We start from the raw sequence: 22,968 nt of genomic DNA, 5'->3' as shown, positions 1-22,968 counted from the left end.
CCAACCATGGGATTCACCCTAACATGACGTCGCCACCACCTAGACAGCATGATGTGGGAGTGTCGCCGTCTTTGTTGTTGTCTAGGCTGTCTACATGTACGGACGACCACCAGTTCCTAACTAAGCCCATAGCCTCTCTCTCTCTCTCTCCTCTCTAAATACCTAGCCTAGGTTAACATGATAGTAGAATGCAGCGCCCCAGCCCTCAAAACCCAAGCAGGCCTCGGTCTTTCGTCAATGTGGCCCGTCTGCGTATACCCTCGTAGTGGCCGCTAGGCAGCCCTATCGGTCCGCGCCATCCCCAGCACCAGGCAACCTACCGAGAGGAGTGTGTAGGGCACTCGGAAGCTGTGACAAACTTCGTTATACAATCAATATTGTTCTGGCCTGGAACTCTCGAGTCCTCGCATGTAGCCTTCCCAAACTAAAACGGGGACTTGTACCACGTGACTCCGTCGACTCCTCATGTGTGGGCTGGATCCGAAAGTGACGCTGCGTAACCGGACATGAAAGAGACCATTTGTAGCTGCGAGTGATATACAAGGCCTTATGAGTGGAATGGAAAAGAATACGAATGTGACGCCGGAAATCGACCCAGTTGACGCCAAACCTATGCAGAGGCTACGAGATCTAGAAGAAACCCGCTCCCGGGTTAGAAAGGGGCCCAGTCGAAGAATTCTCCTAGTCCATCGGCTGTCCATGCCAGCCGTTCGAATCCCTGGAGAATTCCTGGCTATGTCTTCGTAACCATTCATCGTTGGACCATCTGAGTCAAAGGTTAGCTGCTTGTACTACGTATCGCAGGACTGTGAGCGTACATCTTGACCTTCCCGTCATCGCCACAGGAGGCAAAGAGACACGGGTCCGTGGGGCTCCACGAGACTGAGTTGGTCCTTGGCTGATGGCCGGCCAATCTGTCTACCGTCACAGCTGAGGCCTTATGCCAGATGTTGATATAGCCATCTAGATCCTAGTGTTAGCAGGGCCGGCCGAGCAGGTGCTGGTAGCAGTTTAGGCTTACCTTCGCTGCCGCTCAGGACAAAACTCTCGCTGGCTCCACCGAACGCGCTGCGAATCATATACATACCTCCGGTGTGGCCCGTATACGTCTGCACATGTTCTTTGCTCGCCAGGTCAAACAACTCGGCCACACCGCTCTGGTGGTTAACGAGCAGGAATCGCGAGTCTGCGCTCACGCTGACGGATGTCAACCGCGTCCGCAGATCGATCGAGTATTCCAGATCACGCGTCAGGAGGTTGTAGACGTGAATGTGGTTCCTGTCATCCATAGCGACGAGCCACCGCCCATCCGGTGATGCAGTCAAATCTTCGACCCGGAAGGACGTAGCCCAGTCGAAAACCTTCTCACCGTCCAAATCCCACTGGCAGAGGCCACGTGATCTGTCCAGCGAACCGGTGATAAAACTTTCATTGTCTGCAGCCCATACGCAACTACTGACTGGCTCTTGAAACCGTTCAAGTGTCTTGATGAGGGCCCCCGTCTGGATGCACCGTTAGCTGTCATCCTGCCACGCCTTGAAACCGGAGCCTTACATTTGCATTCCACACCCGTGCAAACCTATCCTGAGAGCAAGTCACGAGCATGGAGTCGTCCCAACTCCACGCGACATTTCCCACTCCGCCGTCGTGATCGGCGAGGTGATGAAGCCTCCTGAACGACGGAACATCCCAGATGATCACCTGCTTGTCGCCGCCACAACTAGCCAGCTTGGTCCCGTCGTGCGAGAACACCACTTGCCATACCTCGCCCGAGTGGTCATCGAGCTCAATGACGGGTTGCGAGGGGAAATTCCGCCGATCGCATACATGGTCCGAGTAGAGAGACGGCGATTCCGCGCTCGAATGGAACAGACACATACCGATTTGGCTCTCCTTGACTTGATGGAGCAAGACGGCCAGCCGATGCTCAGGGAGCATGACAGATGGCGATATAGATTCTAAAATGAGGAGATCAGCCTTTGCCCAAGTGTAGTATATCGAAAACAGAAGTGCTTGGCTTACTTGATAATTGGGACAACAACACCTGCCGAGACTGACCGTACGCACCGTCCCAGCTCGCTTTCGACTTGAGGTCCTCCGGGCCGTCGCACATCAACAAGCTGGAGAGGAGCTGTAATCTTGACGATATTTGGGATAAGGGCGTTAACTCGTTTCTCAAAACTGCCAGGGCCCGTGGCGTCTGCTTTTGTTCTAGAAGCTCCAAGTATTTCTGCTGCCGTATCCAGAATCTCATCAAATTTCGGTCTGCGTCGTGGGTGAGCATCAGACCGTTGCTGGTCTGGTTTTGGCGGCCGTTCGAGGAGCTTGCTCCGGTGAGTAACCTTTCGGCATCGTCCCAGGCTCCGTCGAGTACGGCATTCCTGAACGCCGCAACGGTGTGGTTTTCCAGCTCGTAGCCGCTGTCCCTGCTGACGCTCTGTGCAGCCGTATGATATCCCATATCTGACAGGGCTTGTATCAGTATCCGGGTGACCTCTTCGCGGTCATGGCCTAAATACGTCTCGGGTTGTCTAGGCTTGGAAGCGCCGTTGGTTGAGACGGCGGGTTTTTGTGTTCCGTTGGCGCTGGACGACGGCGACGTCTGCTGACGTGACTTGCCGTTCGAATAGGCCCGCGAAGCCCCATTTGACGTCGCAGCTCCATCGTTGTCTGCCAACATGGTATCGTCAGCACGCCTGCGTTTCGCCGTACGCTGGTGCGAGGTGGATATATTCCGAGAAGCCGAAGCTTCTGTAAGCTCGGCCCCAGGTGCCGAAGGCCCGTAGTCGTCGTTGGAGGCCCGTCTCCTCCTGCCCAGGACCTGTCTCAGTATCGGCTCGGTTGGAGACGGCGGTGATGGTTCGGCCGGGTCGACAGGTGCGAGTGACGGGCTGGCTGGTTCGTGCTGGTCTTGGTTCGGGGCAGAGAGGACTGTGTTGGGGGATATCTGGGGGATTGGCGGAATGGGTGGGTCGTCGGAGGTGGATGGGGTGAATCTGGCCGTGGGTTGTTGTTCGGCCACCTCGAATTCGTGCTTGCTGCGGGAGACCAGATCCCGCAGTGACGAGGGTTTCGATGGAGGAGTTGCCAGGAGCCGGGGGTGAAGGGGCACAGATGGTTTGCTGGCGCCGCGAAGCTCTCAGGCTCAGACTCAGACTTCGGGGGCCGGGGTGGCTGAAGAGGACGGCGAGCTACGCGTTGCAGTGGTTTGGCAGCTTATGGGCCGTTGCCAGCTCTATGTGACTGCCACTGGACGATGGCTGACCTCATGTCAAGGTGGACCGTGAACTTAAACCGGGCGACGTATGTAGGGGAAATGTCCGGGCGGCCTGCCCTACGCGGAGGAGGCAGAGAGCAACTAGGGCGGGACGTCGCCAGCTACCAGTGTCTTCTAGGTGGACTCGCGTAGCCCTGGACCGCGAGAGAGAGAGAAAGAGCATAAACGTCGAGGTTGGAGACTAGGGGCGGTGGCTCGTGGTTGCGAGGAGTTGATGTGAGAATGTGTCGTCGTGGTGCTGCTGCTGTGGATGGAGTAGACAGAAGTCGCCTCGCCTCGCCTCGCCTGGCACCGCACTTACATGTACAGAGGGTACCGCAGTACCTAACTACGTACTGTGGTACTCCATACCTACACCTACCGAACACCTGCCCCAGCTGGTGCTCCGCGGCAGCGGGCCCCGTGAGGTTCCATTTGGAGACGAGAGATACGTACCGTTTGGGGGACTGGGCGACCTCAATGCTGGGGTCCACGGGTCCGGCTGGCGATCAGTACCCGTGATTGGCCTCCACGTAGGGCGCTGTCGGGTGCCTATCGCTTGGGAGCATGCAGTGCACATTAGCGCCCTCTGACGCCCGTCCCTGCTGGGTCCTGGGTCAGAGGCCGTCGACGATTCTGCAGCTTTGTTACACCTTGATGGAGGTCGACGAATACGTGCTCCTGCTCTCCCAACCGCTCCTTTCTAGGAAGTGTCCGGGTGAATGCGGAGGCGCTGACTGCACAAGTCCGGGAAGCATTGAACGCGGGCAGTTGAGCCACCATGCAGCCTCGAACAAACAGCTCGCCATGTTTCCAAGGTTTCTAGCTCACGGCCTCGGATAGCCAGGTCACGATAACGACTATCAGCACCTCCACTCGAGGTGCTCATGCGACCCTATCTCCTGTATGCTTAAGGCAGTTTAGCGCCCTAAGCGTCCATTCTGGGATCCCATACCCCCATGCGCGAGCTCTAGCCCTGCCATGGCGGCATGCCCAAGGTGCATGGCTTCGTGCTTTGGCTGGACTATGCGACTCCATCCTTCATCTGAAGCCCAGATTACGCAACTGGGGGGAATGGCTGGCAATCCTTTCCCCCCCGCCTTGCCCGCCTTTCAACCCGACCTTTACTAGCTCTTGGCCAGACCGAACTCAAAAGCAGCTGCAGAACTCGGTGTTGAGTGCCATACTTAGATTGCGTTGCTTGTGGTGCAAGGTGCAGCTCACAACGTGCTGGTACGGTACACGTGGAGGCTCAAGCACTGGTCGCTGGTTGTGTCAATGAGGTTGGTGTATAGCGTTGAACGAGTGCGGCCCCGTTCTGACCAGACACCCACCTAGCCTGGGCGCCTTCTATGCGAACCAGCTTTAACACATACCACCGGCACAGAGATTGACAGTGCTTTACTCTGCTTTCCAAAAGCCCAGTCAGAACGAAACTTATATCTCGGACCTGGTTATTGCACCCACACATGAATCTCTCGTCCCAATGGCTGGTACAACTAGAAAGCTGCGGGTCACACATGCCTATCTACCTAACCATACGTGTGCGATACCATACGAAACTGGCCATGAAACTCTTAGCAACGCACTTCAGGCTCGTAGATACATACATCTGAGTATCCCTTCTTTCTAAGTTGCCAAGCTACTTATACGAAGATCCGCTAGCTATTTGGTGAACTGTCCATCATTTAGCTCTTATAAGCCAGGTCAAGAGCTTGTGGAGTTCCAAACATGTCTTCACCCAGAATACACTTGTAGCAAGCACTCAACTTCTCCGCCTGTCAGTTGCGATCCAAGGTTCCAGCCAGAAAAAAGACTGTCAAAAATGTGACCATATATTCTCAAGCACTTTAGTTGGGCAACACAACATACGTCCCTTCGCGTGGTAAGGCGAAATCACTTGGTTCGGCCATTAGTATTAAGAGAGATCCGACTCGCACTCGCTTCCATGGCCCCACTTGAGACAGCGCCATAACTCCTTCAGCGTCAGGTCGGGTCGAACGAGCGTGAGACGGTCATCCAATTCCTCCGAGGTGATGCACCGGCCCCCAGACGTCTGGGTTCAGTATGAGCTTTCTCAAACCTGAATGGCAGCTCTTCTCCCGAGACAAAGGCTTATATAGACGATTCTCCGTAGTGCTCATCAAGCTTTCATTCCACAATCTCACAATTTCAACATCGTGCAGTGGGATCTCCTGCCATTGGTCTTGCTCAGAATATCGATATACCACGTGCAAGAGGCAGAGGACTTCGCGGCTCCTCTTCGACCTAGGACACACTCTCCCAGCCTAATTCTGTGATCTCTGCTGCCTCGAAGTCAGAACCGTCTTTAGTCGCAGCTCCTACAGCCCTCATCTACTTCGTGAGAGCAGTAGCAAGACATCAGTCGCCATGTCGCGGTACTTTCCCCATACCGCTTACGCGGAAGACCAGCCCCTCTCCCACACCATTCTGACCACACACGTCCTGACACGGGCGATAACCATGGGAACTGTGATCGGCGCCGGCAGCTTCACGGGCAAGGACATCTACCGTCGCCTCCGGGGCCGGCCGCCGGTAGCCATAGCCATGCCCCGCTCCCAGCTGTTCTTCCGCGCCGCGGGCGTCAGCACACTCTGGACGCTGGGCATAGTCTCCTTGGGCCTCGTGGGCCGCATGTGGGGACGCGAGGAGATCGAGTGGCAGGACCGGTCCTGGCGGCTCTTGGAGAACCAGGGGCAGGTAGAGTGCGATGACTGGACGTATGGGGGTATGGTTGCGGGACTGGGGGCAGCGGCGACGGTTGCTAGGCCGAGAGGCCTTTTGGGAGTCCTCGGTTTAGTAGGAACGGGAAGCCTCGCGGGTATGTTTGGGTATATGGGCTGGAGGTATGGGGTTCACGGCGGCAAGTTTCCGACTGGGGAGAAGCCGGAGGTATCATGAGCTAGTGGGCGAAATCAGAGATGGTATGATGCTATGTTTTGATAGGACGATGTATTGATAAGCGAGAAAACGAGTTTGTACCGCAGCGCGAGTTGGAAATGCTCAGGAGCTCGGAAGGACACTCAGAGGCCAGGCCGACTCAACTCATGCTACGGCTTGTATGCTCGTTTGGGCTTGGCGGCAGCGGTTTTGTTTCTTGAAAATGAAGGGCTAATAACCAATATGCTGGTTTGGATAGAAAGACTTCACACATTTTACAATCAACATTCTCTAATCATAAGGTCTCAACCAGAAAAAGGCCATTCAGCCTTGGACGTTAGCGAATGTTTGTCATTGTGCTTATCTCAAGAGTTTCGTAGTATTTGGGACTTCGCCCCCTATGCCATTGATATCTCGATGTTTCCACGATTGAAGATGAATTCAAAATCTAAAATTCTTGCAATCAAAGGGATTTTGACTGTCTTCACCGTCTCGATAGCTCGAGTCGCACCCGCAGAAGCTTTGATGGTAGAGAAAATGGCCTCTTGCAAGCATCCACCCTATCACAGACTTACAGTGACCGTCATGTTATTACTCAGAACCAGCAAAACAGGCGGCAGCTCATGACAAAGAACTTCAATATCCGACAGATATTTCAGGCTTGCCTCCTGGCTTGTGCAAGTCCCCTCTTCTGGTATGGGCAAGGTCGTCAGAATAACGGCTGTCTCATTGCTGTGCTGGCGCATGAGCTCGTTGAGAATGAGATGTTGAGCGCGACTGGGCAAGTCGTTGAAAGACAGGGGCAGACTCTGCATAGAGTAGTCGGATCGCGCCTCCGCATCCCCGTCAGAGTTGAATTGGTAAGATTCCAGAAGCTCGGGTATCTTCAGATGGAGATCGTAGGGTCGGTCCTTCTGGGACGCAGAATTTCTTCGTGAGCGAGCAAACGGAGTTTGCGCTAGGTCTGGCTCGGCGAACATCAGTCGTTGTCCACCGCCTTCTTCACTATGCACCCGCGTTTCAGGTACCGGTCTGCTAGAAAATCGCCCCATCGAGGAATTCCGGGACAGAGTTGGCCGCGCAGGGGGCTTGGAGACAGAGGGCGACTCCGTGCCACTGACTTTCCCAGTATCCATCAACGGGCTCAGTAACGCTTGTGTGGTCTCTGTTCGTCTGACGGGGTCAGCCGGTGTCATCTGTGGCGCCTTATCGACTGGCATTGACGTTGTCGCCCTCAAGGTGCCGTAGTCCCCCACTGCACTTCCACTACTTGCTGCTCGTGGAGGATAACGCGGCCGCTCTTTTTTCTTTGATGGTTGTGGTGGCGGCTGGAGGAGGTCCCCATGGCTCTTCCGTCGCCCAGCGTACAGAAGGGGCTGCCGCACCATGCTGGTATCATCCAGATCGCCTTCGCTAGCAGCATCGCTGAAATCGCTGTCTGACGACGATGAATAGGTATCTTCGTCATCACTATAGGCATACTGGCGCTGATTTGCTTCATCATCAATCATATCAGCGTTGAGATGGTTTGTTCGTATGCCGAGATTAGCACCGAGCTTAGTAATTGTCGAGACTCGAGACTTCCTTGGGAGTCCTAAGATCTCTTGTAAACTTCGACGTCTTGCAGAGCCACCGCCTTCGTCAGACATATTTGGAAAAGAGCCCCGGCGTCTTCCACCTTCCAATATGTCTCCTAAGGAAGGAGACCCCGTTGAAACAGCGGCTTTGGAGGCTTCACTCCGAATGTGTTGAAGTTCTTTCCACCATTCGTCCCCTTTCAGCAGCTCGTTGACGATATTGTCATTTTCGGTGTTGTTCGTTCTACCATTCACAATGTTCTCGTAGGTGCTTAACCCCCCTGAAGCAAGCCAAAAGACTTGAACCTCAGCATCGATACGGAGCTTCTCAAGCAGAGCCTTGAGCCTAGCCTGCTCCTCCTTCACTTCGGTTTCATATTCAACAAAGACCAATATCCTCAGTTGGAAAGCCTTATGCCACGCTGGAACACTCAAGAGAATATAGCCCAATTGGAGAATCAACGTATCTAAAATCTGTCAGTTTGGCATATGTGTTGGGCAGAACTAGGCTTACAAGTATCGAAGTTTGTTGTCAGAACACTCTTTCCTTCGGCAGTAATCTCTGCAGACATTTGTATCGGCCAGAGATCAATATATTTTTTAGTATTCGCCCCGTCATGTCGAGGCGTTTCCAGCGTCTGAAAGCCTTTTGCAATGGCGACATTGAGCCTGTGACGGAGAGCCAAGTCCTCCAGTATTGTGAGATAACTTCTTGCTGACAGAGTTTCTTCTGTGCGAATGGCGTCAGTCGGAAGGACACCTTCCAGAAGACGAGCCGATGTGTCTCCTCGACGCCGCCTCACACCTTTCCCTTCCGACTTGCGGGCAAAGGAAGGTTTGCTTGGAGACACTGGGGCGGAGGGGATTGGAACCAGAGGCTGAGACCTTCGCAGCTCATCCATATCGTAAAACCCAAGAACAGCTATGTTAGGTCGCATTCCACCAAGCCCAGCTGAAAGAATCAGGTTTCGTACTCCCCACTCGATCGTAGGCGACATGGTCAACTGGACAAAAGCTTTTATCCTTGAGAATTCCGAGATATATCTAGTCCACGCTGTTTGTTGAAGTTTGGCCTCATGGATGCCGGTGTTAAAGTCATCAGTGACGATGACGTGTCCCAAGATGTATAACGAGCCCTTCTTCATTGAGTTGCAAAACTGGATCAATCGGGTGTGGCGTCGGGGGTCGTTAATGAGTAGTATGATTTGTGGCCGCCAGAACTTGATATGTTCCGGCTTTAGCCGCAGCAAGTATTTCCTTACTTGGTGGTAGATCAGATTCTGAGAGACATCACCCCAGGGTTTGGGAGGTGACATGTAATGGATGATGAGGAACAAGATGAAGAGAAGACATATAGCCGATGCTGCGTACGTTTCGTCGACAAAAAACATAGCAGCAGCAGACAGTATGCTGCCTACAGCAGCACTCTGCCAGCTGAAGAATTTGAAGGCGGGCCTGAAATTGGGAGCCGACCCAATCTTCAATAGGAAGCAGGCGAGATTCATGACAAAGAATGTCATCTACTGGGTATCAGTTTATGAGAATGATTCTTCACCTAAATCTGTGAACTTACCTGGTATCCCATCGATATCAGGGTTGCTATCTGGTTCAGGTCGGCGAACAGAGCAATCTGGGCAATCAGGTATGTAATCAGAACGGCGTATATAGGTTCGTCTGCGCGCCTTGTACCCTTTCCGAACACTGATAGACCAGGCAGGAGCTTATCCCTTGCTAGCGCCTGCAATAGTTTGGCCGATCCAATTATTCCCATCAGTGAAGAGAAGAATGTAGTAGCACACTCTCCTGCTAATATGAGAGGAGACCAGAGACTGGTGGCCGAGATGATGTTGGTATGCCTAAGGAACGACTCGTGTGTGATGCTTGACGCCATCGATAGAATGACCAGCAGGTAAAGACATAACGTTGACAACATGGCCCATAGTGTTCCCTTTGGTATAGCCTTGCTCGGATTGCTCAAGTCTCCCGACATCGAGGCACCGGCGAATATGCCTGATGTAGCTGGGAATAAGACACCAAACAGCTCCCTGAATGTCTCTGAGCCTTTGTAATACGCTCGCCCCTTATGTGGGTACAAGTTCGAAAGAAGTGTACGAGAGCTCAGCCCGGTGAACTCGACCCCAATATTATGATCTCTGAAAGGATGATTCACAACAGCAGATAGAGGGATACTGAGTGTAGAGATGACCAACACGACGAGAAGACCATTGCTAGCTTTGGCGAATATCCCACTGCCAGCAAGGCAAAGAGCTGTGCAAAAGATGAGAGCGCACGTCTCCATGAGATAGCCCTCCCAAAAGCCATGCGGTATGACCTTGATATTGAGCTTCAAACAGTCGATGAGACCGACGACATTCAACGCCGTGTTCAACACCTGTGAGAGGTAGAACAGCACTCCAATCGAACCGCCGAATTCCGGACCAAGTGACCTCGAAATCAAGTAGTAGGCACCGCCTCCCTTGACCTCGCCATTGGATGCAATAGCCGATAGTGACAGCGTAGTCACCAAGTCAACAAAGTAGGCAATTGCTAGCAGACCTAAAGCTTGGATTAGGATCGATATGCGAGGGAAGGAATCCGGTCAATGCGACTCACCGAGGATACCTAGTAGTCCTATGCGTCCCAGTATAGAGCCGAAACGCAAGAACATGAGGATGCTGATAATGTTGAGGACCACCGGGATATAGACCCCTGATACTACGCCAAGCTTGGGCTGCTTGCCTTGGGCAGAGGGCTCCATGGCACCTGCCTTGTCTTCACTCGGCCCTCGAGGCATTGTTACTGTTGTTGCTGTGGCCTACCTCGAAGAAAATTCTGTGGTGTGTCTGTCCATGGGCGTGGCGCTTGTTTCTGACGTCTTTGAAGGATCGAACACAGCCAATGCACCAATCCAATCCTTCATATCACAGTGCCAAATTCCGCACATGGACACATCTCTTGTCTTCCGACAGAGTGATCTCGCGCTTCAAGTGGGCTTGCTGTTGTCAAGTACCAGCCAAAACCAAGGGGGCTGCCGTGTACTGGGAAGAGTGTAAGTCGCGGCCCGTCTGCAACTCTGAATTGTGATGTATCCGTGGACTGATTGAATGGATCACCAAGCGAGAACTTGGTTTTCAATTACCCCACACTCTTCCTGGGTAGCATCGAGTTAATGAAGTTGGAATTGCTATGATAGGATGCATTAACATGGCGGTGGGAGCCCACAGAAAGCTTGTTGATCGTGTTGCGGCCTGCCGGCAGCGCCCACTCCCTGCCAACGTGCCCACTGCCCAAGTCGCGGGGTTGAGGCACGAAGATGGATCGGGCAACGTCACTGGCGCTCCCATGTGCTGAAGCTGCTTGGCTGGGGCGAAGGGTGGAGCTTTAGCATTCCAAGACTTCCACTGCGGCACCCAGGTTGGTTTTACTTCATACCGGGGTCAAAGGTCAGTAGTCATGCTTGTGCGAGGACTCTTACGATCGGAGCGGTCGCCCCTCATGACTACTGTGTGCTTGAGGTATGCATTGTCTACTCGAAACTCACTGTGCCCAGGTAGTTATCCTGTGCACGGACAGGTGAAGGGGTGAACGCTTAGTTACTGTAGTTATAAGTCAAATGCAGTCGGTTGTTATATACATTGGATGGTAGAAAGGGAAAACATGGCTCCAGATAAGCGACAGTTGCGACCAATGTTGAACAAACAACCGTACATGAATGCATACATAAATTGCATACTGTACAGCACATCCAGGACAACGCCCATGGTTACGGGTGTGCAAGACGAGCTCTTATCTATGCGGGCCACATGCAAGCGGAATTCACAGCAGCGCGGCTGGGGCCGGGGCCAGTGACCGCCGCCGCTGGTCGGAGGGCATCACCTGCCTGACTCGGCAACCAGGACCACAGCTCCCCAGGCGGTCCCGTGTCGAGAGTCATCCATCACGAGGGCTTTTGTCTTGCAGCCACCAGCGATCGTGGGAAAAACAGCTCAAAATCCTCTTCGGTTTCTTTTGATAGCATCTGCAATCGCATATAGTAGGCCTTTCTTGGTTCTTGTTCGCCTTCTGAGACCTTATTGTGTCTTGTTACTCTTGATTGATATCTTCGGCGCTTTTTGGATGACCCCCAATCGCTGCCATCCCACGCGTTCTCCCACGCCTCTGGCGCTTGTTGCTTGCTGACTTTGTCCTTGGCTATCCCCATCCCAGACTGATACGGCGCTGGGTTCCCCACAAGGTGCAGAGCTAGCTTCCAAGCCGGACGGAACATGAGCTACAACCGTCGCAGGTGAATACGACGAGCCCTTCTCCTCTGAACACCCCAGCTTCAGACGCAAGCAACAATGGCTACACCAGACCGGGGACGCAGCTCGACGCCCCAATCCGGAGCTCCGTTCGCTTTCCCTCCTCTATCTTCCTCTCCCGGCTCCGTACGCAGTCGCAACCTCAACTACGGTACCTCGCTGCCCCGGGCTGACGCGACCGCCCGCCTGGCAACACCCATTCCTTCCCAGGCCTTCGGCACGCCGCCGCGCAGCTCCGCCTCCCCAAACCGCGGAAATGGAGCGAACCCAGACAACCTGACACCTCTGCCTGGTCAGGGTCAAGGTAGTGTCGGGCCTGGCGTCTCAGCACTCGCTGCCGCGCTGTCGAACTCAGTCGGCACCTCGCCGCCGAGATTCGGAACACCGCCTGCCCGCCCGATCTCCCCGGCCGGCTCAGCGTCTCAGCTTCACCGGATAGAGCCGACCAACTATGGCTCCTTCGAAGCGAGATCGCGGCACCTACAAGAGAATGGTACAGGTGCATATGAGGACCCAGAGATTGTGAGGCGTCATCTGGTCCAACCTTCTGATACTCCGGACCCCACCGAAACCTCGGGCAAGGGCAAGCAAGCCGGGGACAACGCCGAGTCGGTCTTGGATGAAGATGAATTCTCCAGCCTCAGGCTCCAAGGAGGCGATATTACGCGGCCCATCTACAAGTGGACCCAAGAGGCCGAAGGGCGGCATCGCGCCCAGCGCAGCAAGAGTTTCAGCGACCCCCGCCCCGAGCCAGAGAACGATGTTTTCGACATCAACACCATCAAGGTACCGGGCGGTTTTAGGCGCAACTATCTGAGGCGATCTGCGCACAGCCCTTCGGCCCATGCCTCGAGCCTTGAGGCTGGGGAGGCATCCCGAAATCAGCCCCAGCTCTTTACTTCCAACTTCTTGGAGTTCTTGACCATCTATGGACATTTCGCCGGAGAGCAGCTGGAAGAAGATGACGAGAATCTTCTTCCGGGCGAGTACTTTTCTTCCGGCGAGGATGAGTTCGAATCAGATGAGAGTGATGAGGACAGGGAGCCCATGGAGGACAGCGCATTGCTGACGCCGTCTCGGCGCAAGCGCAGACGCAAGTCGCGCGGCGGAAGTGGGAAGAACTCTCCATTCAATGCGGCTCTTCTTCTACTCAAGTCATTCGTCGGAACTGGCGTCCTCTTCCTACCCCGGGCCTACTTCAACGGCGGCATGGTCTTCAGTAACCTGGTGTTGGGATTTGTTGCCATTCTCAGCTACTACTGCTTCGTTCTCCTTGTTACCACCCGCCTGAAGGTTGAGGGTTCTTTCGGTGACATTGGTGGCATTCTGTACGGAAAGTGGATGCGGAAACTCATTCTGTTCTCCATTGTCATCAGTCAGATTGGTTTTGTGGCTGCATATATCGTGTTCACCTCGGAGAACTTGCAGGCATTCTTCCTAGCTGTCTCCAATTGTGATACGTATATCCCCATCACCTGGCTCATCTTGATGCAAATGGTAATATTCCTACCATTTGCTCTTTTCCGAGATATTGGCAAGCTAGGGTTCACTGCACTGATCGCCGACGCATTCATTGTCATTGGGCTTGCTTACCTCCTGTATTATGATATCCTCACCCTGAACGACAACGGCGTCGCAGATATCATCTACTTTAACAAAAAGGACTGGACTCTTTTCATTGGCACTGCTATCTTTACCTTCGAGGGCATTGGGCTTATCATCCCTATCCAGGAGTCAATGAAGGACCCTGCCAAGTTCCCCAAGGTTATGTTCATTGTCATGATTATCATTACGACGTTGTTCATCGGCATGGGTGCAGTGTCGTATGCGGCCTACGGATCCAAGACCGAGACCGTGGTCTTGTTGAATCTGCCCCAGGATAACAAATTTGTCAACAGCGTCCAGTTCCTATACTCGGTTGCTATCCTGCTCTCCACCCCTCTGCAGATTTTCCCCGCCATCAAGATTACGGAGAACGCCCTGTTCACACAGAGCGGCAAGTACAACCCCTATATCAAGTGGCAGAAGAACGGCTTCCGATTCCTCGTCGTTTTCCTCTGCGCTTTCATTGCTTGGGGTGGTGCCGATGACCTCGACAAGTTCGTTGCCTTGGTTGGTAACTTTGCTTGTATCCCTCTGGTTTACATCTACCCGGTAAGTCGCTCGCGGGTCCGCGCTTCGCAGCATAACGGTCGCTAACACAACCTTAGCCCCTACTGCACTACAAGGGAGTAGCAAGAAGCAGGCTTTGGAAAGTCTCTGATATTTGCCTTTGCATCTTTGGTTTTATCGCGATGGCATACACCACCAGTCTGACTGTCATCTCCTGGGCCAGCGGCCCCTCGGGTCCGAGCCTGCCCAAGTACTGTGACGACCCCAACCTCTAGAAGCCGGGAATTACTCCCTGGTTCCTCCACGACAATTTCCTCAATCCATTTTTGTAGCATAGTTGCATCAGCGGTGGCATACGGTTAGCATAGAGGGGTTGTCTTCCCAGGCAAGAGTGGCGAAGCACTGCCGCCTGTATCTAAGATAGATTGCATGAAGATTCTACGGCGCAAAGCCTGACTGTGCGGACTAGTAGAGTAGTAAATAATCTGACCAGTTGATTCACTCTACAAAATATGTACCGCTCATCCTGGGGAGTGCTTTCAGTTGTATGAATATGCCATTGTTTGCCTCTGGGTTGGGCCGAAGTTTATCCGGCGCATGCGCAACGTCCAGTCTGTGGTACCTAGCGTGCGTAGCTACATTTGCTCACTGACCCAGACCCATTCTTTGAATCCTCCCATCAGCTTAAAGAATCGCATCGCTCACATCTCTCGACATTGCCACAACTACAACCTATAGCTTTTTTTCTGGGGGCGCATCTCGTTTTCAACGTATAATTGTTACTGCACAGTCTGTAACACAGAGAGCACACCACAGCGGCCCTATCGGTGTGCCGTCCATTGCTGCAGCGCTCATCACAGTCACCCTCCATTAGCTCAGCCCTCACTTTGAAGTTCAGTCAGCGCTCGATCGCATATCCGCCAAGATGAACGCTCCAGATCGGTAAGCTCTCTGATTTGATAATATCCATGCTATCCTGTCCTACGGTCTCGGGGGTTGGTGCGGTTCGTGGTGGTTGCTATGCCGGTTGGTTGCCTCCTAAGGGGCGACGTGATACCTTTTGATATCCAAGGCTTCGGGATGGAGTCAAACCGTTTGAGGCTGGTGCAAGCGGCTTGGATGCGACTGGGGAATCGGAGACGACTTGATCTCATCGTCGTTGTTGCACATCTCCGCAAGAGCAAGCGCCTGGGAGGTCCCCTGGTCTGCACCTTCCTCGTTCGCTGGTCCATCCATTTCACATATTTTCTGTCAACCACCGCCTCTGCAAGAGTACAACCTCTTAAAAGACGCGAACCAATTTCCAAGACCAACGACTGCCCATCATGAGACACGAGGCTAGCCACAACGTCCCCCACTCGTCTGATTTGTCTTTCCTAAGCTGGCCCCTGGCATGTGTTGCTGACTATCTCGCAGTTTCGAGCTGTTCATGCTCGGTGACAATGAAAAGAAGATCACCGAGAAGATTTACGCTGGTTCGTCCTTTCCGCCCCCTTCCTTTTGGAGCCAATGTTGACTTTGTCTGTCTTCAGGAATGTCCAACACTTCGGACTTCATCCTCCTGAAGGAAGACCACACCCTGGCCAACCTTCTTGCTGAGCACCTCAAGCAGGCACCCCACGTCCTGATGTGCGGCTACAAGCGTAAGTCATCTCGAATATGACACGCAAGCTCATGTTGTCTGACCATTACCCAGTGGCACATCCCAACGTCCCCGAGGTCTTCATTCGAATTCAGACGGACGGAACCATCACTCCCAAGGAGGCCTTGATCGAGGTGTGCAAGCAGCTCATTGGAGCCTATGCCCAGCTACAGCGAGAGTTTACTCGTGAGTACGAGCTTCGCAAGATGGTCTCTGCCGGCAACCAGGACCAGGCCAACGGGTTCTAACCACCAACCCCACGGTCCATGTGGTAGAGAGAGGTCTTTGCATTGGGATGGTAGAATCTGTTTTAGGGAAGGCGTTCCGGCACTAGGAGTTCACGGAGGATGGCAGAAAATACTGATGCTCATTTGGCACGAACTGCATTTCACGGTAGCATAGATGATGCGTAAATGAATATGGCCTATTTTTGGCCGTCTCAACACCCGAAGTTGCCAATTGATGCCCTCTGACCGATGCGCGTTCCTTGGCGTCCATCAAACAGCCCTCCAAATCAGTCAAGCTAGCAACTTGGTTATCTTCCAGATGCAGGTCGTTTGAAGCACTACGATTCCCTCTTATGACGTTGCAACGGGTCCTTCTCCTCCGGGTATCAACTAGAATATGAGATTAGCAAAGTATCATGGACAGGCTTTGGAGGCTCTCACCATGCAAATGTTGTTGCCGTTCAGGAGGATCTTCGATAGCTTGGTGTGGTTCCCGGAATAATCGCTGTTGCAGCATCAGTACTTCTGACTAGGGATCCTCACAGGAGTAGCTGCCGCCTCACAATTCTGTCACGTCTTCCAGCACCATGTCTGAGGCCTGGTTAGCATGTATACCCAACATGTAGCGTTCAGGCTTCACTCACTGACGTAGTCATCGAATCCCAACAATGTACCGCTGAACTCTACAACCAGTGTCAATATGCGCAACCATGTCCGAGATCCTGTGGCAAAGAAACGCACCCTTCTCTCCCTTCATGACAACCCAGATCTTGGAGCCCACGCACTTGTCAATGAGTTCTGTATGTCGTTAGTCCTGCGGTACGGGCCTCATCCAGCCGTCCAGCATGGGGGGTAACGTACCCAGAGGGAGGAGCTGAGAAACAGCCGGCGCCGCCATTTTTGTGCTGTCCAAATGCAGTAGACCTCCTCGAATGACAAGATATCGATGAGCCCGGTGCCGGTCTGCGCGTAAGATGCTCGTGGGCGTGGAGAGATAGGTTTGCTATGCTTTCGGTCTGGAAAATCCACAGGGGTGTCCTACAGCGAAGGCTGGGGGGCGTGAGCGCAATGCAATTGCAGCACAGCTCAGAATGGAGGTCACCTGTTTTCGCGAAGGGCGATTCACTGGGTTTAGTGACTAAGCGACCCGGGAGTGGCCCCGAACAGACCCGCCGAATCCCCGTCACAGACGCCATGGTCCGCTGATGGGCGCTGAAACGCGACCACTGCCTTGAACCTGCAGATGGGCGGCGCGTCTGCCTGGACACGCTGTATCCATCACCGCCAATAACCCCCTATAGTGACCCTGTACCGACACCACTCCGTGTGTGAAACATGGAGCTGCGGTGCGGTTCTGTATTTTTATCTCACAGATGATACGCCGCCGTGTCCTCGAGGCTGTCAGCTTCTTTGCTTCTGCTCCTCCTCCGGTTCTGCGACAATACAGCGCATTGCGGCTGTATGTCACCCACACTCTTGCGACCGGGGAAGAACCTCTTCAAAGCTAACGCCAATACATAGTTCCTCACTCTATAGATTTTTCAGCATGGCCTCGAGTGCTTCGCGATTCCAATTATGGCACCCATCGAGAGGCATCTCGTTTTCAACCGGTGCCTCAACGTCATCGAGCAATGTATACGGGCCGCGCCGCCTGAGCCATTCTGCGCCGGCCCTTGTGGATCACGGCACAGCTGCGCCAAACACGCCGAACAAGGCGGGTAAGCTTTCGAACGACGCGAGCAACGAATCGCCGGAACAGAAGGATCCTCTTTACCCTGAGCTGCCGGCGGCTGCGGACACTTCGCTAAGAAATGGCGACCAAGGGGAGGCTGCGACTACCCCGAACGCGGGATCGGACAAGAAGGCAGAGAAGAGAATATCAAACGACCCGCCGTACCCTGCCCTGGAGTACGCCGTGTCCGAGGATCTGTTTCGCGCCGCCAAGGAAGCGGAACCGGGGACACCAGAGTCTTTCTGGTCTTACGCTCTGTATCGGGGACCGAATGAAGATGGCGTCGCTCAAAAGCCCAAGGTGCACTATTGCAGGAGCAAGCATACCACTGAGCGTGTTTGCCAGCAGTATTTCATGAATGAGAAGGTCCTGGGCTTCGACCTTGAGTGGTTCGCTGACGCTCCTCGTTCGGCGGGCCCAAGGAAAAACGTATCTCTGATCCAACTGGCGAGTCCTAGTCGTATAGCGCTGTTTCATGTGGCGCTTTTTTCCAAGGACGATGACTTTGCTGCTCCCTCGTTCAAAAAGATTATGGAAGATCCTGAGATCACGAAAGTCGGCGTCTGGATCAAAGGCGACGCTACCAGGCTAAGGACTCACCTGGGCATCGATTCGAAAGGCTTGATGGAACTCAGCCATCTATACAAGCTGGTCACCTACTCTAGAACTGGGCAATTTAGCTCTATAAACAAGCGGTTGATGCCCTTGTCTCAGCAAGTCGAAGAGTATCTCCATCTACCAATGTTCAAGGGGCAGGATGTTCGGTCTAGTGACTGGACCAAACCGCTCCATATGAATCAGGTCATTTGTGAGCTACTCCTCACCTAGGTTTCTTTAGGGCTCTACTGATACGAACTAGATTCCGCCTCGGATGCCTATGCTGGAGTACACTTATATGCTACTCTGGAGCATCACAGGAAACAACTTGAACCGTGTCCCCCCAGGCCGCACCACGCCGAGTTGAACCTCCCGATTCGTCTTGCGGACGGCCTGGATTTGGAAACAGATTCAGAAGCCGAAGCTTCGGAGCCACGTCCCGAGGAGGAAGAGGGTACTACTTCGATACTGAGTCCCGCGGCGCGAAGGCGCCAGCTGAAAGCATACCTCAGATCAGCCAAAGAGAGCATCGCCAGCGTGGCGAAAACCATCTCCCAGGCCGAAAAAATCTTGGATCTTGCCGTTCCCAAAGACCCTCGCGTTGAAGCTGCAGACGCTTGGGTGGCTGCCTTCAAGCTTGAAAACCAGCCTGCGGATGTGGACACCAAGAAGACCGGCACGCATGCTTCCAGTTATGAGCTAAGGGCGTATCACTTATGGCATGCCAACAAGGACATGTCGATTCAACAAGTTGCACAGCTCCTTCGTAATCCCCCGTTGAAAACAACCACGGTGGCCAACTATGTTTGGCGCGCGGTGCAAAGGGAGAGACTGCCGGTTCAGCGGCTTCGGTACGAAAGAGAGGTTGTCCAGTTGCTCCCTAAATCAAATCAGGGTTACGCTCGGAGGGCGATTTGAGAAGCCCAGTGTTTAGTACCGTAGCCGCCGCCACGGCTGCATGAGGGCTCGTGTATACTGTATGACGCTTCACCATTACGACCTCTGATTCTGCAACAAGTCGACTTGGTGAGATTATTCTATAATTACAAACGCCAGCCTGATTAGACCTAAAATCCTGGGAATGGTGCCACAAAGCCGGTCCCTGCAGGTAGACTAGCATTCACGATGTTCGCACTACCTTGTGTCGCCAGCTTCAACATGGCGTGTGCAGCCATCTTGCTCATCTTCCCCCCACCCCCGGAGGACGAGCCGCCTCCACCGAACAGTCCGCCGAGCATTCCACCACCCGATGACCCCGAGCTCAAACTTCGTTGCGCAAGCGCGTATATCTCGGCGCGGAATCTCTGCTCTTTGCCGACCGCCAACGGGTCCGCCGCCCTCGGGAAGTCCCCGGCTCCGAACCACACAGGCATTCCGAACGTGCCAAAGAGCCTCGTGAGGCCTACGTACGTCTGTCCGGGCTCGGCAAGGATCTTCTGGAGCAGGAACTGGTGCCACCCGCGCCAGGACACGACAGGGGCCGTCGGCGGCTGGTTAGGGATCAGCTCGATCAGGATCACGGCCGCGTACGTCGGCAGCACATATTCCCCGTAGTAGGGCGGAACGGAGAGCGCGGAGAGGGTGCGGTAGGAGATCAGCTTGGAGACCTCGAGGGCACCTGTTCTTTGGGGCTGCGGGAACGGGTCCTTCGCTCAGCATGTGGCTTACATACTATGGCAAGGAAGCTAGAGAAAGGGGGAAGTATACTGCCACGTTCGCGTCGAGCGCGTAGAAAACCTCCGCCGCCAGCCTGTTGAACGCCGCCGTGGGCTGGCCGCCCGGCGCAATGAGCGCGTTTGCGGTTTGCTGCTGAACGATGGATGGCGGCGGCGGTGGGCCAGAGTAGACTTGCTGCTGCTGCGCCGGCCGCGGCTGGACGACGAGAGGTGAGGCGTGATGGCTCGACACGGGCGACGGCTGCTGTTGCACCGTCGCCGACCCGGCCGCCACGGGCAGCTGTGTGCCGCACGAGGAACAGAAGCGAGCCTGGTCCGGCAGCGAGGTGCCGCAGCTTATACAAAACATAACCACAAGAAGGCCTTCAAGTAAGAATCGATAACAATATATATGGGCCACAATCACCGTCTAATTATATGCACAGCCAAGAAAGCTTGTCTTGACTTGGCTCGTGGCGGGCGGGCGGCTATCTCCCCTCTACTAAGTATGTGGCATCTACGTGACCAACGCTCGCGAAGCCGGGGGGTCGGTCTGGTATCGCTGAGCTGATGCGTCTTTGCTGAGACACCACTGCATCTCTGCCCCTCTGCAGCGGTAAAGGATCCGCAGACACTGTCCCAATGGGCCTATCGTGGTGTCGGACGCCATTCGCATTGTTGCCAGACACGAAATAGTGCGAGCCGCCAAAGCGGAGTCTTGGCAGGGGTTTGTTTTCAGCTCGACTTAGGGTGGTTGTCGTGGGTGGAATTCCGTTCAGCGCGGCAGTGCCTTGTCAAAGTTGCGAGACGGCTTACAGCCGTGACTAGCCCGGGTTGTGTCGGCCAGAAGCGAACGGGAACAGAGGCGATGGGCACCGCGCACCAGCCGAAGAAGAAAGAGTACTCGTACCATGTTGAAAATTGTATACCATTTGCGCCCGGTCTTGTCTATCCATTTTGTTTGGGTATCATGGAGATATCGGGCCCACCCCTTGCTATGTTCGCTTACTCCTTAGCCAGCAACAGGTCGCTGCCCCTATTTATCTGCACCTGCTTGTCCTCGCCTCCGCTCACAATACCCCAGTGCTTGTCCCACACGGCACTGAACACCTTGCAGCCAGCGCCGGGCACGTCGCTCCTCTTCTTCTTGCCCTTCTGGCTGTCTCTCTCGATGACGTAGACCGACTCGCTGACGCTGCCACCTCCCTCCGTCTTGGTGCCTGACCGGACGCTCCGCAAGTCCCATATCCTGCAAGTTCCATCGTGTGAGCCCGACACCAGGGAGTAGTTGTCGTTGGGCGAGGCGCAGATGCTGGTGACGAAATTCCGGTGGCCGCGGAGCGTCATGACGGATGTAGTCGTCGCGGATGCCCTCGGGTCGACCAGCGTGATATGCCTTGCCGACGTGCCAGCTGCCAGCAATGCGTTGCTGATCCCTGGCAGCGAAGCCAGCGACAGCAGCGGGTGTGCGGTAGTCAGGGAGCTCACCACCAGCGACGTTGTCAGATCTATCGTCTTGATGGTGTGGTCTTCTGAAGCCGAGTACGCTACGGTCGAGTCGTCGGGGTGGAAGATCGCCGCAGACGCCGGGGAGTTGTGGATCTGCACCAGAGATAGAGGTCCTCGCTGCGGCGCCGATGCCGCGATCTTCCGCTTCTTGGCTACGTTGGAGCCGGCGCCAGGCAACAGACTTGCTTGGACTTCGGGTGCTGCGGATTTGGATGTAGACCACAAGCCAACAGCGCCATCCTTGGAGGCAGAAATGATTCGGCCGCTGGGAGTGTGCACGTCTAGAGACTCGACGGATGCCTGGTGGCCGAATAGCTCGAGGGTAGGTTTCAGCTCGCCGCTGAAGTCGTCCGTCTCAGTGTACTTCCATACACGGACGGTCCGGTCGAGACCAGCAGATGCAATCTGAGATGACTTCAGGAACTTGGCCGACTTGATGGCGGCGCTGTGTCCGCCATTGCTCGCGGAGGGCGAGGTAGCGATGACTTGGCCGGAGCCATTCCATATTCTCAAAAGACCATCGTAGGAGGCAGACAAGAGGCGGTCCTGGCCCTGGGGCAGGGAGCTGCCGGTCCAGAGGCCAGCGCGGGAGGTCGAGGACAAGACGTCGATGTCGGTTACCCAGTCGTCATGCTCAAAGCTGGCCTGGTAGGTAGGCGGTATCAGACTCTTGACGTACTGCAGGGTGACAGTCGTTTCGAAGGACAGGCCGTTGTCTTTCAGGTAGTCCTCGAGCGAGGTTCGCAGGTAGGTGCCGTTGACGAGGAAGTCGAGGGGGATGGGGGAGTCGGTGTTGAGCATGGACTCGGAATTGAGCACGCGAGACAAGCCATATCGCTTGATGTCGCCCGGGACGAGCAGCTGGCTCTTACCCTCGGGAAGCTGGAGCTCTGGGAGGGTCGTGGTGAAGTTCACCCGCACCTGCTGCGACTCGGCTGCCGAATCCATCGCAAGTGAGCCCTGGCGGCCAACTCGGATTGACGGGGAGATTGAAAGGGTGCTGCTCAGCTGTTTCCCCTGCGATATAATACTATGCCAAGGGCCCTGGTGTTGAGACGAAAGGCGGTAAATCTCGAGCTCGCAAGACAAGGGAAGGGATCTGTCGGCGGCCACTTACACAAGCGGCGATGGAGAACGGACTGGAAAATGCAGACAATTTTTCTAAAAAATTTGGGTTGTCCTCGTAGCCTTGCATAGCCTTACCCCGCGAAACAGGGGTCGTGGCGAATCAAATCCGTTGACAGCAGTACCACGACGCCGCTATGCGATGGGCCTAGGCAAGTACTGAAGTAGCTTCTAGTGGCCCCCAGCGCTGCCACGAGCCACTGCAGGACTTGCTCGACAGCGAACTTAGGCAGACCTTGCGGTACAAGCCACACTGGTTTTCAATTTACGCCAAAAACGCGTCTCATGCTGGACTCGGCGCGTCTGGCCCCCGTCATTCTTCATCTTGATGCCC

At 54.5% G+C, this 22,968-nt stretch overlaps 9 protein-coding genes across 9 annotated transcripts; 4 read left to right on the top strand and 5 right to left on the bottom strand.

Moving 5' to 3' along the window:
• Positions 1 to 681: 681 nt before the first annotated feature.
• On the bottom strand, positions 682 to 3,270 carry JN550_006802 (uncharacterized protein; the record flags this gene model as incomplete). The annotated part of the gene is made up of 6 exons (XM_049318581.1): positions 682 to 766; positions 819 to 963; positions 1,022 to 1,502; positions 1,555 to 1,958; positions 2,023 to 3,122; positions 3,266 to 3,270. 6 exons carry the CDS (start codon positions 3,268 to 3,270, stop codon positions 682 to 684), a joined length of 2,220 nt encoding a protein of 739 aa, XP_049171371.1.
• Positions 3,271 to 5,647: 2,377 nt separating this feature from the next.
• JN550_006801 (uncharacterized protein) lies at positions 5,648 to 6,378 on the top strand (the record flags this gene model as incomplete). The annotated part of the gene is made up of 2 exons (XM_049318580.1): positions 5,648 to 6,098; positions 6,224 to 6,378. 2 exons carry the CDS (start codon positions 5,648 to 5,650, stop codon positions 6,376 to 6,378), a joined length of 606 nt encoding a protein of 201 aa, XP_049171370.1.
• A 342-nt stretch (positions 6,379 to 6,720) lies between these two features.
• JN550_006800 (uncharacterized protein) lies at positions 6,721 to 10,528 on the bottom strand (the record flags this gene model as incomplete). Its single annotated transcript, XM_049318579.1, has 4 exons — positions 6,721 to 8,201; positions 8,249 to 9,254; positions 9,308 to 10,290; positions 10,348 to 10,528. The coding sequence occupies 4 exons, from the start codon at positions 10,526 to 10,528 to the stop codon at positions 6,721 to 6,723; spliced, it is 3,651 nt and encodes a 1,216-aa protein (XP_049171369.1).
• Positions 10,529 to 12,074: 1,546 nt separating this feature from the next.
• Positions 12,075 to 14,422, top strand: JN550_006799 (uncharacterized protein; the record flags this gene model as incomplete). The annotated part of the gene is made up of 2 exons (XM_049318578.1): positions 12,075 to 14,189; positions 14,246 to 14,422. 2 exons carry the CDS (start codon positions 12,075 to 12,077, stop codon positions 14,420 to 14,422), a joined length of 2,292 nt encoding a protein of 763 aa, XP_049171368.1.
• A 650-nt stretch (positions 14,423 to 15,072) lies between these two features.
• Positions 15,073 to 16,037, top strand: JN550_006798 (uncharacterized protein; the record flags this gene model as incomplete). The annotated part of the gene is made up of 4 exons (XM_049318577.1): positions 15,073 to 15,089; positions 15,564 to 15,622; positions 15,680 to 15,790; positions 15,844 to 16,037. The coding sequence occupies 4 exons, from the start codon at positions 15,073 to 15,075 to the stop codon at positions 16,035 to 16,037; spliced, it is 381 nt and encodes a 126-aa protein (XP_049171367.1).
• Positions 16,038 to 16,367: 330 nt separating this feature from the next.
• On the bottom strand, positions 16,368 to 16,914 carry JN550_006797 (uncharacterized protein; the record flags this gene model as incomplete). The annotated part of the gene is made up of 6 exons (XM_049318576.1): positions 16,368 to 16,406; positions 16,458 to 16,521; positions 16,580 to 16,607; positions 16,661 to 16,699; positions 16,758 to 16,814; positions 16,878 to 16,914. 6 exons carry the CDS (start codon positions 16,912 to 16,914, stop codon positions 16,368 to 16,370), a joined length of 264 nt encoding a protein of 87 aa, XP_049171366.1.
• A 475-nt stretch (positions 16,915 to 17,389) lies between these two features.
• JN550_006796 (uncharacterized protein) lies at positions 17,390 to 19,263 on the top strand (the record flags this gene model as incomplete). The annotated part of the gene is made up of 3 exons (XM_049318575.1): positions 17,390 to 17,475; positions 17,538 to 18,556; positions 18,608 to 19,263. 3 exons carry the CDS (start codon positions 17,390 to 17,392, stop codon positions 19,261 to 19,263), a joined length of 1,761 nt encoding a protein of 586 aa, XP_049171365.1.
• Positions 19,264 to 19,412: 149 nt separating this feature from the next.
• JN550_006795 (uncharacterized protein) lies at positions 19,413 to 20,370 on the bottom strand (the record flags this gene model as incomplete). Its single annotated transcript, XM_049318574.1, has 2 exons — positions 19,413 to 19,976; positions 20,053 to 20,370. The coding sequence occupies 2 exons, from the start codon at positions 20,368 to 20,370 to the stop codon at positions 19,413 to 19,415; spliced, it is 882 nt and encodes a 293-aa protein (XP_049171364.1).
• Positions 20,371 to 21,005: 635 nt separating this feature from the next.
• JN550_006794 (uncharacterized protein) lies at positions 21,006 to 22,457 on the bottom strand (the record flags this gene model as incomplete). Its single annotated transcript, XM_049318572.1, has 1 exon — positions 21,006 to 22,457. One exon carries the CDS (start codon positions 22,455 to 22,457, stop codon positions 21,006 to 21,008), a length of 1,452 nt encoding a protein of 483 aa, XP_049171363.1.
• Between the last annotated feature and the right edge of the window lie 511 nt (positions 22,458 to 22,968).

The sequence above is a fragment of the Neoarthrinium moseri genome (genome assembly GCF_022829205.1).
Source record: "Neoarthrinium moseri strain CBS 164.80 chromosome Unknown scaffold24_Wmoseri_CBS_16480, whole genome shotgun sequence".
In the NCBI taxonomy this organism is placed as follows: Eukaryota; Fungi; Ascomycota; class Sordariomycetes; order Amphisphaeriales; family Apiosporaceae; genus Neoarthrinium; species Neoarthrinium moseri.
Note: the sequence above shows the minus strand (reverse complement) of the source record. Positions and strands in the feature narration are given on the sequence as shown.